The sequence below is a fragment of the Notechis scutatus genome, chromosome 5, assembly GCF_049901735.1.
Source record: "Notechis scutatus isolate UNSWTSFEM ecotype Mainland chromosome 5, rNotScu1.2, whole genome shotgun sequence".
Lineage (NCBI taxonomy): Eukaryota > Metazoa > Chordata > Lepidosauria > Squamata > Elapidae > Notechis > Notechis scutatus.
In genome coordinates, this window is record NC_142013.1 from 4831082 (window position 1) to 4849098 (window position 18017).

At 43.6% G+C, this 18017-nt stretch overlaps 1 protein-coding gene across 1 annotated transcript in view; it reads right to left on the reverse strand.

Moving 5' to 3' along the window:
- Positions 1-18017, reverse strand: part of INTS4 (integrator complex subunit 4) — a 50641-nt gene that overhangs the window by 29286 nt on the left and 3338 nt on the right. The window contains exons 3-9 of the mRNA XM_087966023.1: positions 15693-15810; positions 13461-13567; positions 12433-12621; positions 12233-12283; positions 3511-3599; positions 1688-1808; positions 240-311 (exon numbers count right to left, since the gene is read on the reverse strand). Coding sequence (XP_087822149.1) covers positions 240-311; positions 1688-1808; positions 3511-3599; positions 12233-12283; positions 12433-12621; positions 13461-13567; positions 15693-15810 — 747 coding nt within the window. The remainder of the gene's footprint in view (positions 1-239; positions 312-1687; positions 1809-3510; positions 3600-12232; positions 12284-12432; positions 12622-13460; positions 13568-15692; positions 15811-18017) is intronic.

Sequence of the window (18017 nt, forward strand, 5' to 3'; positions counted from 1 at the left end):
AGAGTAGAGTAGAGTAGAGTAGAGTTGGATAGAGTAGGGAATAGAGCAGGTATAGGGTAGAGTAGAGTAGAGTAGAGTAGAGTAGAGTGGAGGGGAGAGGAGAGATTGAGTAGGGGTGGGATACAGTAATAAAATAAAAGCAGAAAGCATTCCAAAGAATCAACTGTGCAACCTCCAGTCCCAGGAGTTGGATGTACAGGTATATAAGCCCCAGCACAAAACAAAACAGAATACCGTACCCTCAAATCCGACATCAGCTTCTTGTCCAAGGTCTGCTCTAAAAAATGAGAACTAACTTGCTGCATAGATCCCTGGAAAACAGGCGGGGAAGGAAGAGCGTTCATCAGAATGTCATTTTCATCCCAAGCACAAGGAAAGTTAAGACAGTTATTAAAGTCCCGTCGGATAGGTGGGGTTGAGAGCGTCAAGTCATTTTGAAGGGAGTGAGGACAATTTTGTGCTTCAAAACAGAGGTCTCCAAATTGGGTGGCTTTCAGATTTATGGCTTTCAACTCCCGGAATCCCCGGGGGAATTCTGGGAGTTGAAGCACTGTTCTTTGTTTACGGTAAGCCTTAAAGTTGCCAAGTTCAGAGAGACCTTCTGTAGGATAACCCACTCTCTTATTTTAGACATTCAAAAAGTGGGCAAAAAGGTTTAAAAAACAAGAGAAGAAGAACCAAGAGGATTAGGCGACTGGAGGCTAAAACATATGAAGAAGGGTTGCTGGAACTGGGTAGGTCTAGTCTGATGAAAAGAAGGACTAGGGGAGACATGAGAACAGTCTTCCAATATTTGAGGGGCTTCCCCAAAGAAGAGGAAGGAGTCAAGCTATTCTCCAAAGCACCAGAAGGCAGAACAAGAAGCAACGCATGGATATTAATCAAGGAGAGAAGCAACCTAGAACTAAGGAGAATACAATGCGCACGCCCCCACCCCATGCCCCCTGCGCATGCGTGCACAATCCCCCCCCGCCACCCCTTACCTGCACTGCGCCTCACAGCTGATTTTTCAGCTGGTTTGAGGCCTTTTTGGCCTCGCAGAGGCTTTTCAGGACAAATTTTAGGCCTGTTTTGTCACTTTCCGGTATTACAGGAAGTGACGAAACGGGCCTATTATTCGTCCTGAAAAGCCTTGCAGAGGCTTTTTCCAAGCCTCTGGGGTGCCGAAAAAGGCCTCGAACCAACCGGAAAAAAAATATCAGCTGTTGAGGGGCGCGCATGCACGGTGGGGTAGGTTTGCCTGCAGCTTGCATGCCAGCACAAATGGCGCTCTGCATGCCACTTGTGGCATGCGTGCCATAGGTTCGCCATCATGGGTATAGGGTTTCCTGCCTACGCAGGGGGTTGGACTGGAAGACCTCCCAAGGTCCCTTCTAGCTCTCTTTATTCTGTTTTGTTCTTCTGGTCGAATCACCATGTTGCAGTGTGGCAAACAATCTTTTTGCCCCGTATAAATAAAAGAGACTCCACAATGGAACCTTTTTTTTTTTTTTCGACCCCCCACTTCCTCCCTGGCTTCCCTTCACTTCTTTTGAGCTTCAGGGTGAGGCTTTCTGAGGCTCAGCACAAAGGCAGATCGAACATAAAGAGAGAGAGAGAACAATTAAGCATCTTGGGTTTCATGGACCAGCTGGCAGTTTAGGGATGATCACCATGGCAACGGAAAAAGGAGGAGAAACCTTCTTACCAACAGCTTCGCAGCCTGGACTCTCACAACCCAGGAGCCGTCGCTGACCATGTGACAGATCTTCCCAAAAGCATCGTCCACCAGCCGGATTTCTTCATTGGAAGATGGGATGGGGACAATGCTAGAGAGAGAAAGAGAGAGAGAGAGAGAAGGAAGGATGGAGAGAGAGAGGGAGGGTGGGAAGGAGAGAGAAAGGGAGGGAGAGAAAGGGAGAGCAGGAGAGAGGGAGGGAGACCACACTGAAGGAATTACTACGGCAGGCGAGGATGATTAATTGCAGACTTCTACCAGATAAGCAGCCACCACAGTTGGGAGGAAGCCAAAACACAGATAAGCTCCACAAGAATAATATACAGGTTGCTTCCAGCACTGGGCCATGCGCAGTTTGTTCTTTTAAACAGTCCTCACAGCTGCAGCCCATGAAGGGGATCAGGGCCCCTTCCTCCCCCGCAGACTATGCCACTCACGTTTCTCCCTTCTCCGTTCCTCCCTGCGTGCCCTAGGATGAAGAGGGGATGGGCCTGGGTCTTCCTCTGACTGCCCAGCTGGCCTGTGTCCTTTCCCAGTTTCCTCCACAACCTCCGGAGCCACACTCCCACTCCCTGTCGGCTGTTCCTCCTCTCCCTCGGAGTCAGACTCCAACAGGGGCATGACAACGTCTGTCTGTGGAGATTCTCAGTCCTCCAGGTCTTTATGGGAGACAACTGGACTTTCTTGGTTTTTCTCTGAAGATGTTTCGCTTCTCATCTAAGAAGATTCTTCAGCTCTGATTAGATGGTGGGGAATGGAAGGATTGATACTCCTTGCAGACAGCTGGTCATTTGCATTATTTTAGGGAGTCAATGAGGCCACTTGGAGGTTCACCTGAATAGTGCAAATGGATGTAGAGCCTTCTTGGCTGCAGGATGTTTTCTGCCCCTGGTCCTTTTCACCATTGAGGTGACCCTACTATTCAGGTGACCCTGAGGATACAGATAAACCTCCAAGTGGCCTCAACGACACTCTGAAAAGGATGCAAATGACCAGCTGTCTGCAAAGGAGTATAAATCATTCCCTTCCTCACCATCCAGTCTGAGCTGAAGAAGCTCCTTGGATGAGAAGTGAAATGTCTTCAAGGAAATACAAAGAAAGTCCAGTTACTTCTTGGGGGAAAAAAAGCACCTTTGGGACAACCATGACCTGGATGACAGAATTTCCATAGACGTCTTCAAAGAAAAACCCAAAAGTCCAGTTGCCCCTTGAAAAAGCACCTACAAGATGTCTGGACTTCAAACTCCCAGAATTCCCCTCCCAAAATGGCTTCTCCAAATCCTGCTTATAGGCAGGATTACGGAATTACATATCTCAAAGTCGGCTATCTGTCAGGCGGTTACTCCAATTAAATCATGAGCTTTGAGCCACACTCCCAAAACTGCAAAGGATTTATTAGAAGTTAACATGCCGGCATTAGCCTGGGCATAGCCGACTCTGAGATACGTAAATTCGCTGTCACCCTTGGTCCTGTTTTCCCCACCCCACCCTCTGGGTGTATCATTCAACGAAAACAAAAAACAACAAAAAACAAAAAAAAACGTCCATAGCCAAGAGTCATCAATCATGCTCTCCAATTAGATTTTTTTTGCAGACGAAGCTTCAGTCATCCAATCAGTCTTTGAAGAAAATATGAATGGAATGTACTTTCGATTCCACACTGCTGCCTGCTCTTTGAAACTCCCCCCCACCTTCTTTCTGTTGACAACTATAAAACGTGTGCACAAAATGTTTTATGAGTTGTTACTTACAGGCTCTCGTGCCTTCTGAACTACCTTATACCTTGCACGTACCTTTCTGCGTAAAGCTGGCTAAGGACCCAGGTGAGCTGCACTGCGACGCTCCGGACCTGTTCGTAATCATCCATTAAGAGTTTGCAAGCCTGTAACGGAAGATTCCCAGGAGATTATTAGTGGAGGTTATTAGTTATCAGGTGCTCTCTTACTGTCTTCTGCTTATTTTAACTTTTATTTCTGATCTGTCTTTTATAGTTAGGTTTTTGGTGGGTTGATCTATAGTTTCTTTTTGTGTTGAGCCTCTAGAAAAAGTGCAGAGAAGAGCAACCAGGAGGATTAGAGGACTGGAGACTAAAACGTATGATGGATGGTTGCAGGAACTGGGCCTGGCTAGTCTAGTGAAGAGAAGGACCAGGGGAGACATGATAGCGGTCTTCCAATATTTGAGGGGCTGCCACAGGGAGGAAGAGGTCGATCTATTTTCTAAAGCACCTGTAGTCCAGACAAGGAATAATGGATGGAAACTGATCAAGGAGAGATTCAACCTGGAAATAAGGAGAAACTTTCTGACAGTGAGAGAACAATCAACCCATGGAACAGAAATTGCCCTCAGAAGTTGTGGGAGCTTCATCACTTGAGACTTTCAAGAAGCGATTGGACTCCCATCTGTCAGAAATGGTGTAGGGTCTCCCGCTTGGGTGGGGGGGGTTGGACTAGATGACCTACAAGGTCCCTTCCAACTCTGATTATCTGTTATCTGACAGCCATTTCACCATGAGTTTGTTTGGGGACCGTTCAAAGCTATGATGTCACTGAAAATAGTGACCATTTTTCACACTTATGACCATTGCAGTATCCCCACGCTCGCATGATTGACATTCAACTCATATTTATGACGGTTGCAGTGTCCAGGGGTCACATGATCCTCTTTTGCGATCTTCTGACAAGCAAGCTCAATGAGGAAACCAGATTTACTTAACAGCCTCGACTTACAACTAGTAGTCCTCGACTTACAACTCCATCTTATATTAGATATTAATTTTAGAGTGTTTTCCACAATGATAATGGCAGATTTTAGGAGAAACCCTCCCGTAGTATCACCTCTTACAATACTGGACAACACAGCATCAACAGTAGAGAACTTCAAATTTCTAGGTTCTACTATATCACAAGACCTAAAATGGACACCTAACATCAAAAACGTCATCAGAAAACCACAACAAAGAATATTCTTTCTGCACCAACTCAGGAAGCTCAAGCTGCCCAAGGAGCTGCTGATCCAGTTCTACAGAGGAATGATGGAGTCTGTCATCTGCACCTCTACAACTGTGTGGTTTGGTTCTGCAACCCAACAGGATGGACACAGACTCCAGAGGAGAAGTAGGACTGCAGAAAAAACAATGGCTACCAACCTGCCTTCCATGGAGGACCTGTATACTGCTTGAGTCAAAAAGAGGGCTGTGGAAATATCTACAGACCCCTCACATCCTGGACATAAACTGCTTCAACTCCTTCCCTCAAAACGAGGCTGTAGAGCCCTGCACACCAGAACAACTAGACACAAGGGGAGTTTTTCCCAAACACCATCCCTCTGCTAAACAAATAATTCCCTCAACACTGTCCAACTATTTACAAAGCCTCTTATTAAAGACTGGAGAAGCTTGGGTGAATTCAGAGTTAGTTCTTTCTTTCTTTCTTTCTTTCTTTCTTTCTTTCTTTCTTTCTTTCTTTCTTTCTTTCTTTCTTTCTTTCTTTCTTTCTTTCTTTCTTTCTTTCTTTCTTTCTTTCTTTCTTTCTTTCTTTCTTTCTTCTCTTCTTTCTTTCTTTCTTCTTTCTTTCCTTCCTTCCTTTCTTTTTCTTTCTTTCTCCCCCCTCCCCTTTTCTAAAACTTCAAGAGGGTCATGCATAAGAGCCCTGCATACCAGAACAACTAGATACAAGGACAGTTTTTCCCCCCAAACGCCATCCCTCTGCTAAACAAATAATTCCCTCAGCACTGTCCAACTATTTACAAAGTCTGCACTATTATTACTATTAATCTTCTCATTATGCCTTATCACCCATCCCCTCCCACTTGTGACTGTATGACTGTAACTTTGTCACTAGTATCCTTATGATTTATATTGAGTGTTTCCTAGTATGATTTGATTACTTATTGTATCCTATGACTATCATTAAGTGTTTGTACCTTATGATTCTTGACTCTTGATGAATGTATCTTTTCTTTTATGTACACTGAGAGCATTTGCACTGAGATAAATTCCTTGTGTGTCCAATCACACTTGGCCAATAAAAGAATTCTGTTCCATTCTATTCCATGAAATACATCCCAGCCAGAAATATTGCAATGAAAAATAGCTATTTATCCCTTCCTCCCCTCCTCAAAATAAAACAGCTTTAAAAAATATACTGGGTATTTTTGAGTTTTTAAAAGTGTGCAAAGAAAAGATCTGATGCATGCAAAGGGAAGTCTAAGGAGGAAATTTGGACCAAGAATGCAGGACTCCTCCCTACACAAGCCTTTCTTTTCTTTGTGTACTGTTAGGTATAACATTGATACCAAATATGGTTTGGGTGAATAAATATATAAAACTTAGATATCATGGTTTAAGTGCTTATCACTTTAAGCACAATGCAGCAGGCAATTAGCCGATTAAGGGTGCGGTTAGAAGTTACAATATAAGGAAGCATTAGAAGCTGGAAAGCTTACTGTTACTGTAACTGTGTGCTGCTGTAGCTGTAACTGTGTGCTGCTGCGACTTACTGTGTATTGCTGTGACTAACTGTGATTACTGACTGTGAGTGCCTGTGACTGAACTGTTATTGTTTGCTACTGTTTGCTGATTTACTGCGTAATTCTACTGAATATCCAGCGTTTGTTTCTCTGGAGAGTGAAACCGAGGAGGAGAAGATATCTTTATCGGCTGATAAAGATATTGCAAGGACTCTTAACTTGGACTATACTAGTGAGTCTTACTGGATGGAAATACTGTGAATGACTTAATGGACTGAATGACAATTCTTAAACTCTAACTGGATTAAAAACTATTTAAACTACAAACAGTGTTTGTGTTCAGTGTGTGTATACTCTGGGGCCCTTCCGCTCTCCTTTGGCTTCCTGGCTTGACTACTGCTGCAATACTCTTCTAGGGTTAATCCCTCAAACCCTAACATTGGTTATGGGCCCAGCAGCATAGTCTAACTAACCAGGATATAGCAGAGAGAGTTGGTGTGAGTTGCACATTACTGTAAAAACAAACTGTTTTAATTAGTTTAAAATAGTCTAAATATCTGAAGAGTAATGGCACAAGTAAATTTGTCACAACTGTCCATGATATCCAGGCTGGATGGAACAAACTATGTTTCATGGTCAATGAAATGTAGCTTACTTCTACGCAGAGAAGGTTTGTGGGACATTATAGCAAACCCACCAGATGTGAGTAGCTGGGATCCTGCTAATGATGATGATAACGAAAAGTTACAAGACTTTAAACTGAAGAATGAGCAGGCTTTATGCATCATAGGACTGACTCTCTGTGATCAGCAGCTTGTCCATATTCGTGGAGAAGAAAATGCTGCAACTGCTGGGAGAACCTCAGGAAGATTTATGTTCGGGACAGTGTAGGAGCACATATAAATCTTACACGGAAGCTTTTTCGAACGCATCTTCAGAGGAATGGAGATATGTTAGTTCATTTAAACTGTATGAAGAGCATTTTTCAAGATTTGCAAGAAAAAGAGCTTATATTTAATGAACTGCAACAAGTCTACATAATATTATCTTCATTAGATCAAAGCTATGATGACTATGTGACTTCGTTAGAGGTATTGCCAAAAGAAAGCCTCTCATTAACCGAGATTACAGGCAGGCTACTAGAAGAAGCCAGAAGAAGGCGTGAGCGTGACGAGCTGAGAGAAGATAAGAAAGAAGAGAAATTATCTTCAAAGCTTGAAAGAAACCAGATTAGCAAAGTAAAGCACCTGGAAGAAGAGAATTTATCTTCAACGGCATACACAATTAAAAAGTGTTTTAATTGTGGAGGCAGAGGACATTGGCAAGGTTCTGCAAAAAGAGAAAAAGCCAGAATGTAAAAAAGCCAAAGAAAGCATTTGAACTAGCCACGTTTAGCAACTCTGATGTGAAGAATAATTTATGGGTGGTTGACAGTGGCGCATCCCACTGCATCACAAGAGATAAGACAAAATTTATAAAAATGTCTACAAGTTCTCAACATATATCACTTGCCAATGGCTGGAACCTGAAAGCGAAAGGTCAAGGTTTTGCACGTTGTCCGTACATAAACCAGGATATAAAAATGTTGTATGTACCGCAACTAAAGTTTAATTTGCTTTCAGTAAGGGTATTAGATAAATTAGGTTATGTAATTACTTTTAAAGATAATAATTGCATAATTGAAAAAGATAACAAAAAGGGTAACTGCAGCTTTAAATGGAACATTATATGTCTTAGATAATAGTAAGAAAGGGGAGGCACAAACTGTATTTAATAATATAAAGCCTCATGATGAATGTATCCATTTATTGCATAGGCGTTTAGGGCATGTAAATTTTAAAATGCTAAAACGTACAGTTGAGTTATCTGAAGGAATAAGGTTAAAACCTTGTGATAAATATTTGCGTTGTAATGTTTGCTGTGAAGATAAGAGCAAAGTATTGCCTGCAAATAGGCTAAATGGTTTCAAAACAAAAGAACCTTTAGAAGTAGTATTTGCAGACATAATAGGTCCAAAGAAACCCAGTATGGGAGGTGCTAGATATATACTGAGCATTATGGACCATTATTCTAGATATGGGTTTTGCTATTTAATGAAAAGCAAAACTGAAACATATCAACATTTTTTCAATTGGCTTAGGTTTGCTGAAAGAAAGTCTAAACGTCAACTGATAACCCTGGTGACAGATAATGGCACGGAATTTATTAATAACAAATTCCAGAACAGACTTAAGGTAGCTGAATAGAACATAAGAAGTCTGCTCCATACAGGCCAGAACATAACGCTTTTATTGAAAGAAGAGGCCAAACACTACAGGCAATGGTTAGAACAATGTTAAATGATTCTGGGTTACCTGATTCTTTGTGGGGGAGGCTACAATGTGTGCTAATAACATATTGAACAACGTTGTTAATACAACAACAGGTGAAATACCATTCACCAGATGGCATGGCAGGAAACCTGACCTAAGTTACCTGCACACATTTGGTGCACCAGCATGGGTGCATATTCCTGCACAACTCAGAAAAAAGGGCAACATAGAGCTAAAAGATTTTTCTTCGTTGGTTATTAGGCAAACCATAGGGCATATAGATTTTGGGAGAAAGGCACATCTAAAGTGTTATGTAGTGCTAGTGCCCAATTTCTAGAACATGAAGGATGGGAAAAATTAGAACAGGATGCCAATAAAGATGTAATTATTGAATCCTATAGAAATCCCATTAGTTATCCCTGTAACTTTAAAAATAAAGTAAAGAGACAAATACAGGATGAAATAGTGCCCATAAAGGAAGAAACAGATTCAATAGCTGAACAGGATGAGGAAGATGAACAGGTAGTAGTTCAAGAAAGTCCTCCTGTAAGCCCTGTAATTCCCAGAAGAACTACACGTAGATCTAGACCGCCTGATAGGTACCAGGCTAATACAGTGTGTCAGATTAATGAAGTTCCTAATTCTGTTGAAGAAATTAAAAAGTATCCTAATAAAGAAAAAGAAAGATGGTATGCAGCAATGAATAAGGAACTGAATTCATTAAATGTTATGAAGGTGTATGAAAATGCCAAATTACCTGTAGGAAAGAAATCCATTGGCTGCAAATGGATTTTTAAGGTAAAAACAGATAAAGATGGTAATTTAATCCATAAGGCAAGGTTAGTAGCCCAAGGTTTTAGGCAGAATGCTAATGAATATGATGAGGTGTTTGCACCTAGTCTTAAGGCAGCAACCTTGAGGGCAGCTTTAGTGTGGGCAGCTAGTAAAAACTATATAGTTAACCATCTAGATGTGGAAACTGCTTACTTGCACCCCCATTAAAACATATTATTTATATGAAAAACCTGTTGGTATTAAAAGTGAAAATAAGGATAATAATGATTGTTGGTTGTTAAAGAAAAGCCTCTATGGTCTTAAACAATCAGGCTATGAATGGAACCAGTATATTGTAAAGGAACTAGACAATATAGGATTTAAAGCTGGTTTAGCCGATCCATGTCTGTTTAAGAGGGAGACAAATGGGAAAGTATCATTATTATTACTATTCACAGATGATATTGCATTGATAACTGAAACTAATGATGAAGCAAATAAAATAATAGCATCATTAGGAAAGAGAATAAAGATCAAGCAATTAGGGAGATAAAGAAGTATCTCGGTTTGAATATAAAGAAAACACGGAAAGGTTTTAAGATATCTCAGGAAGATAAGATAAGCAAATTACTAAAAGATTACAAGATGGAGCTTTGTAAGCCAGCTAAGACTCCAATGAGTCAGGAGTTTAGCAACACTGATGTACAAAGCCCTGAGTTTGATAAGGTGATTTATCAATCTTTAATTGGTAGTTTGAGTTATATTAGTAATTGGTCTAGACCAGATATATCGTACTGCGTGAATCAGTTGGCTAGATTCAATTCTGCACCATGTGAAAGACACTGGAATGCAGCTAAGAGGATATTAAGATATCTTAAAAAGACAATGAATTATTCATTGTATTTAGAACCAAAGGGTGATTTAATTTTGAGTGCTTATGCAGATGCTAGCTTTGCATCAGAAAGAGACACAAGAAAGTCGACTTCAGGAACAGCCATAATGCTGGGTAAGACATTAATAGGCTGGAAGTCAATAAGACAACAGCATATAAGTTTGTCTACTATGGAGGCAGAATTCTCCTGTTTATCATTGTTATGTACAGAATTAATAATGTATAAACAAATGTTAATTGATATAGGTATAACTGTAGATTATCCTATAATTATACATGAAGATAATCAGGCAGCAATTCAAATGGCCACAAATATTGGAGTAAAAACAAGGAGCAAGCATACAGATCTAAGATACCTAAACGTGAGACAATCTGTAAGAAGTAAGATGATTCAGCTAGAGTACTGTATGTCGGAGGACAATTTAGCTGATAATTTTACTAAAGCCCAAGGTGCCAGTAAGCACCAGGAGAGTTGTGAAAAATATGGGATTAGATTGTAAGGTATTATATATTTATTTCACCCAAAAGGGAGTATGTTAGGTATAACATTGATACCAAATATGGTTTGGGTGAATAAATATATAAAACTTAGATATCATGGTTTAAGTGCTTATCACTTTAAGCACAATGCAGCAGGCAATTAGCCGATTAAGGGTGCGGTTAGAAGTTACAATATAAGGAAGCATTAGAAGCTGGAAAGCTTACTGTTACTGTAACTGTGTGCTGCTGTAGCTGTAACTGTGTGCTGCTGCGACTTACTGTGTATTGCTGTGACTAACTGTGATTACTGACTGTGAGTGCCTGTGACTGAACTGTTATTGTTTGCTACTGTTTGCTGATTTACTGCGTGTAATTCTACTGAATATCCATCGTTTGTTTCTCTGGAGAGTGAAACCGGAGGAGGAGAAGATATCTTTATCGGCTGATAAAGATATTGCAAGGACTCTTAACTTGGACTATACTAGTGAGTCTTACTGGATGGAAATACTGTGAATGACTTAATGGACTGAATGACAATTCTTAAACTCTAACTGGATTAAAAACTATTTAAACTACAAACAGTGTTTGTGTTCAGTGTGTGTATACTCGGGCCCTTCCGCTCTCCTTTGGCTTCCTGGCTTGACTACTGCTGCAATACTCTTCTAGGGGTTAATCCCTCAAACCCTAACATGTACATACAAGTTCCTTGGCTACAATCAAGTGTACATTCAACTGACGATAAGAGTGGGCAGGCAGGCAGGCTGGTAAAACTAGAAGAGCGGTGAGCTTGAATTCATGTTATTTAAACCTCTAACCCTCAGAAGCAGCACATGTGTCCAAATGCTGCAATTTTTGAAGGCTCTTCTGTTTTTTATTTCTTAGATTTATATCCTGCCTTTATTCTTGACATATATAACTCAAGGTGGTGAACGTTCCTTCCTCTTTGAATTTTTCCCGACAAAAATAACTGTTAGGTGACTTGAAATGAGAGTGGGACTGGCCTGGAGCCCCCCCAGCTGGTGTTCATGGCTAAGGTGGGACTAGAACTCACCGTCTCCTGGTGATTGGCCCAAAGTCACCCAGGTGGCTTTCATGCCTAAGGCAGGACTAGAACTCACTTTCTCCTGGTGATTGCCCCAAAGTCACCCAGCTGGCTTTCATGCCTAAGGCAGGACTAGAACTCACAGTCTCCTGGTGATTGCCCCATAGTCACCCAGCTGGCTTTCATGCCTAAGGTGAGACTAGAACTCCCAGTCTCCTGGTGATTGGCCCAAAGTCACCCAGCTGGCTTTCATGCCTAAGGTGAGACTAGAACTCACAGTCTCCTGGTGATTGGCCCAAAGTCACCCAGCTGGCTTTCATGCCTAAGGTGAGAATAGAACTCACCGTCTCCTGGTGATTGGCCCAAAGTCAACCAATTGGTTTTCATGGCCTAAGGCGAGACTAGAACTCACAGTCTCCTGCTTTCTAATCTGTTGCCTTAAGCACTAGACCAAAACCTAACCAAATCAGATTCCCTTACTATTTCTCTCGCCTTCATCAAATGTTAGAACCCTTTGCTAAAGTGATATCGGACACAATCCTTACCTGGTTATAAATGGCTTGCTGCAACTTTAAACCCCTTTCATGGAGCTGCAACTATAGGAGAGAAAAAAAATACACCAGACTGTTACTACAGCCATTCAAAGAACTTAGGCTTTTGCAAAATAATTATGAAAATGTGACAGGATGTTGGCTCTATTTCCATCCTGAATTCTAAATCTTCCTTTTTTCTCAAGGAGACCTACCATAGCTTTGATAGCCGCGCTTCTAACTCGTGGATCCTGGTCGCTAAAGTGATCCCCGATGATCTTCTGCACGTCTTTGGGAGACTGGCGGTCCACTTCCTTCAAGCCGCCAGCTTTCTCCACTGTCCCCAGGCAGCCAATCAGGAGGAGGCATTTGTTCCTTACGCCGTGCGAGGAATCGGTCAGGTGCTGTGGAGCAAAATAGAAGAGTAGATTCCCCCCGTGATTTTTTCTGCTTTCTCGATGTCAGGAGGGTGTCCAACCTTGGCCACTTTAAGCCTTGCGGATTTCAACTCCCAGAATTCCCCAGCCAGCACCTTCAGCTAAAGGGATTCTGGGCACTGAGGTCCACCTGTCTTAAAAAAGTGGCCGAGGTTGGATATTCCTGATCTATGCAATTAAATCACTTAAAGAACCAGAGTTCTTTCACAGGCTTGTTAGGGATAACATTGTTTACCCTAACTGGTTTGGGTAAAAATAATAAATAAGTTATCATGGTTTGTTGGTTAAAGTGTGTGTAACTTTAACTACAAGAATGTAATTAAGGGTGTGGTTGTAAAAGCACCATAAAAGAAGCAAGTCAATTGCAGCTCTCTCTCTCTGGCTTAATGATCCCTAATTACTGGATGGATTGATGACTGCGTTTTTCCTTACTGGAACGGAGGAGAGAAAGGAGTGTTGATTTCTCAACGGAGAGAAGAGATAATACGGACTGATTTATTGTAAGTGAACTGACATTGGCTATTCAACACGGACTTTGCAAATTGAGTATCCTCGGCTGGACTGACTGAAATGATACACGACTAATGGACCGTTGATTTTGACTATGCTATAATTCCTAATGGAATAAACTATATTTTTGATAGCACAAGCGTATCTGTTTTTTAGTGCGTGTTAACTAAAATACAAACTTATCTCACACATTTACCTGTCTGCCTATCTGACTACGCTACACATTCTGTTTAGTTTGTTTTCCTTAACACCCGTTGGGGAATTCAGGCTTAACAGGGCTGACCATTTTTAATTACCTTGCAAGCCACGTCTACGAGATGTCCTCGCACTGCAGGGTTCTCTTGAAGTTTCTTCCCGATCACCAACAAGGTATCCAGAAGCTGAGCCAGAACTTGGTGGGATTCTGGAAAACGAACCAAAAGCCTACTTCCAGTCACAATGCAACAACCATGTTGTAGAAAAAGGGCCAGCTCCTGTATAAAACAGGGAGCAAAGGGCACACCGACCTCGCGCTGATGGTGTTACCTAGCTGGGTAATTAAACGTCTGCAGGCAAACCACCTTGCTCGCACCAAGGGCTCTTAGGGGAATCTGTTTCTGGATGGAGATTGATTGGCTCCCAATCATAACTTGAGAACAAGCATGCAATCTGGGACAGAGTCTGGTGTTTACACGACACACCATGGCAGGATTTTTTTAAAATAGTGATTGTTTTAAACAAGCCGCCGTGATCGGATTCCCTAATACAGTAGGGCTAACACATCCCACAAAGCAAAAAGCAGTCCAGTTACCTGTACAGATAGTCCTTGATTTATAACCATTTGTCTAGTGGCCATTTGAAGTAACAATGGCGCTGAAAAAAGTGACTTATTAAAAGTGACCTTTTCACATTTCCTGGCCATTAGCATCCCTACGGTCACACTATGATAAAAAATCCAGGCACTTCTGGCATGTATTTATGACAGTTGTGATGATGCTCTGACTCAGTTCCCCAAACACGACAAACCCTCTGAAGTGAACTCAGAGATTCCTTTATTAGGAGTGTCGGCAGCCCCGGCAAAAGTTTCTCTCCCACCGCAGGCTAACGAGTCCGTCCGTCCGGGAGATGAATAGCTGTGTGTCATATTTATTCATCTCCACCTCCTGCCTTTTATCCCCAGAGCTAGGGTGGGGCTTCTCTAGCAGTGGTGGCTCTTCCGTTCCAAGGACCAGCCCATAGATTTCCACTGCTCTCCTCTCCTCTGCCTTCTGCACAGCTGCTTCTCAGGCACTGGGCCCAGCTGTTCCTCCTGGGCCCAGCTGTTCCTCCTCTTCCTCATTAGGCACTTCCAGACCTGGGGGCTGTTGACTCTCCATCTGAGGGCTGACAGACAGCCTTCTTCTTCTTCTTCTTCTTCTTCTTCTTCTTCTTCTTCTTCTTCTTCTTCTTCTTCTTCTTCTTCTTCTTCTTCTTCTTCTTCTTCTTCTTCTTCTTCCTCCTCCTCCTCCTCCTTCTTCTTCTTCCTCCTCCTCTCCTCCTTTTCTTCTTCTTCTTCTTCTTCTTCTTCTTCTTCTTCTTCTCTTCTTCTTCTTTCTTCTTCTTCTTCTTCCTCTCCTCTTTCTTCTTCCTCTTCTTTCTTCTCCTCCTCTTCTTCTTCTTCTTCTTCTTCTTCTTCTTCTTCTTCTTCTTCTTCTTCTTCTTCTTCTTCTTCCTTCTTCCTTCTTCTCTTCTTCTTCTTCTTCTTCTTCTCCTCCTCCTCCTCCTCCTCCTCCTCCTCCTCCTTCCTTCCTTCCTTCCTTCCTTCCTTCCTTCCTTCCTTCCTTCCTCCCCTCTCTCTCTCTCTCTCTCTCTCTCTCTCTCTCTCTCATCTAATTTGGCTACTGGAGGGGCCGACAGGACACAACAGCTGCCCTGGAGTCAGGCGATCACAATCTATAACCTTCCCAGTCAGCTTCCAATAAGCAAAGTCAACGAGGGAAGCCAAATTTGCTTAACGGCGGCATGATTCAATTGTGGTCATACTTTAAGGATTACCTGTATGGTGGACATGGACAGGGGTGTCAAACTCAATCCCGTTGGGGGGATCAGGATTTTGTTCGCCCTTGAGGGCCTGGTTGCCACAGCTAGGCCCAGGGCGGCAGAGGTTGGTCCCTCCCTGTCTCTGGGACAGCCCCACGGGTCAACTCTGGGGCCTGTCGCAGGCCAAATACGGCACACGGACTGCGTGTTTGACATGTCCGGCTTAAGACGATGTAACACCAACAGACAGGGAAGTCAGCCAGGCTTCAAATGTTGTTCGTCATTTAATGACCCCGTCGTCCCTTGCGGGATGGAGTCGGGACACCTGAATGGAGCGGAGTGTTTTTTTCCTGGCCGGATGCCCTTCCTGTCACCAAGGCAGGGTTTTTGCCGCAGATATATTCCCATGGTGCCCAGAGAGAGAGAAATATCAGCCGCTATCCAGGATCGAACTCACCGCCTCCTGACTGTGAGGCGAGAGCGCCACAATTCCGTACGTTCCTTAGCTGGGGGGGGGGGAGATCACTTACTTTCAGTTTGGAGAGTATTAATGACATCGTCCAGAATGCAGTCAGGAGAAAAACCAGGAGTTTTGGACAACAGGCCCAGCAAGGAAGCAATTTTCAATCTCACGGAGGGATCGGTTTCCTGTGCGTAAGAGAAGGGCGTCAAAACGCCATCTTGTCTGCAACCATCCCAGCCAGCTTCCGACAAGCATAGTCAACAGAGAGCTGCATGATTCGCTTAGCAATGTGCCCTTCACTAAACCAGGGGCTGCCAACCTTTTGGACCTCAGGGACCACCAAACTCATCATTTTAAATCCCGCGGACCAGAGACCCTGGGAAAATCCCCCCCAAAAAAAGTCTGCAGGAAAATCCCCCACCCCCTTTTTCCTACCGATCGATCGTTCTTTATTTAGGATCACAGGAAGATCCCATTCTTTATTTGGAATCCAGCTCCGTTCTCAGGGGGAGAGAGAGAAAGAGACTTTTGGCTCCATGCAAGGAAAGCAGCAGAAGCTGCAGAAGTCTTTCTCTCTCTCTCCCCCAAATTCCGCCAGAAATGAGACTTTGCCACGCAGCTTCTTGGAGCAGGAGGCCTTGCAGGGTCCCCAAAGACTCATTTCTGGCGGAGTTTGGGGGAGAGAAAGAAAGTCTTTTTGCTGCTTTCCTTGCATGCCGCTAAAAGCAGAAGAAGAAAGAAGCGGAAAGAAGCAGCCCGGTGGCCAGGCCAGGCGTGTGGGGCAAGTGGGGCGAGTTCCCCCCCTCCGCCCTTTCCCCCCTCCCTCACTACCTCGTGTGTTCACAATGCAAGCAACGCAAGCCTTGTGTTCCCGTGGGCGGCACAGCCTTGTGTTCCCACACAGCCTGGATTGTTTTGGGGTGACATTTCTCTGTGGCCCACCAAAATTTTCTCACGGACCACCAGCGGTCCCCGGCCCACTCGTTGACGACCACTGCACTATTAAATGAACACATAATTCACTGAACGACTATGCCAAAAAAAGGTCATAAAATCGGGGACAGTATCCCAGGGTGCCTCGCTTATCACTCGCATCGCTTAATGACAAATTTTCCAGTTAATTATTTTATTTATTACATTTATTTGCCGCCGATTGTGCTGTGGGTGTCGGCGTTCCAGAAAACCTCAACACCAATCAGTAACTCCAAGACAGGCATGTTCTCAAAGTTTCCTTTTCTATTAGAGTAGTAAACTGGCACATCTGGGGGAAATCCTGAATCTGAAAGTTCGGTGTTTCCCTCCAATAAGTAAAAAAAATTACAAATCCACCCCCTGCAACCCTCATTCCGTCACATGCCCCAATCACCATCCGTCCCAACTTGAGACATCCCCTCAACCACTCCTCAGCTAGGTGCAGAAATAACATGACCTTGACTTTAAAAAAAAGAATGCTATTCGGTCTAACCATATACGCTCCACAAAATTCCCCCCTCCGGTTTTCCCCGGCTCAAGAATATGGCAGTGTGGAAGCTTCTGGTGCTAATATATGGCTTCCAAGGCTGACAATGGGCTTATTCTAGGCTGCTTACAATAACAAACAGGAAGAAAAGAAGGGTAAAGAGAGAAATGAAATAAACATTGATGAACGCAATGAGAATACAGATATTCCTCGACTTAGTTTAGTTCAGTGGTCACCAACCGGTGGGCCGGGGACCACTGGTAGTCCACAAGAAAATTTTGGTGGTCCGCAGAGAAATGTCAACCCCAAAGCAATTAATCCAGGCAGCACGGGAACACAAGGCTGTGCCACCCACATGGCCCGCGGGAACACAAGGCTTGCGCCGCTTGCATTGCGAACACGAGGTAGTGAGGAGAGCGGGGAAGGGCGGAGGGGAGAACTTGCCCCACTTGCCCCATGCGCCTGGCCTGGCCACCGGGCTGCTTCTTTCTTCTTCTGCTTTTGGCTGCACGCAAGGAAAGCAGCAAAAGTCTTTCTTTCTCTCCCCCAAACTCCGCCAGAAATGAGTCTTTGGGACCCTACAAGGCCTCCTGCTCCAAGAGGCTGCGCCGGCACGACAAGTCTCACAAAGATTCATTTCTGGCGGAGTTTGGGGGAGAGAAAGAAAGACTTCTGCTGCTTCTGCTGCTTTCCTTGCATGAAGCCAAAAGTCTCTCCCCCACCCCCACCCCGAGAACGGAGCTGGAGACGGTATCCCTGCGATCCCAAATAAAGAATGATCGATCGGTAGGAGAACGGGGTGGGGAATTTTCCTGTTGACTTTGGGGGGGATTTTCCCGGGGTCTCTGCTGCTTTCCTCGCATGAAGCCAAGTGTCTTCCTCTCTCTTTCTCTCTCCCTCCCTCCCTCTCCTCCTCTCTCTCCTCCCCCCCCT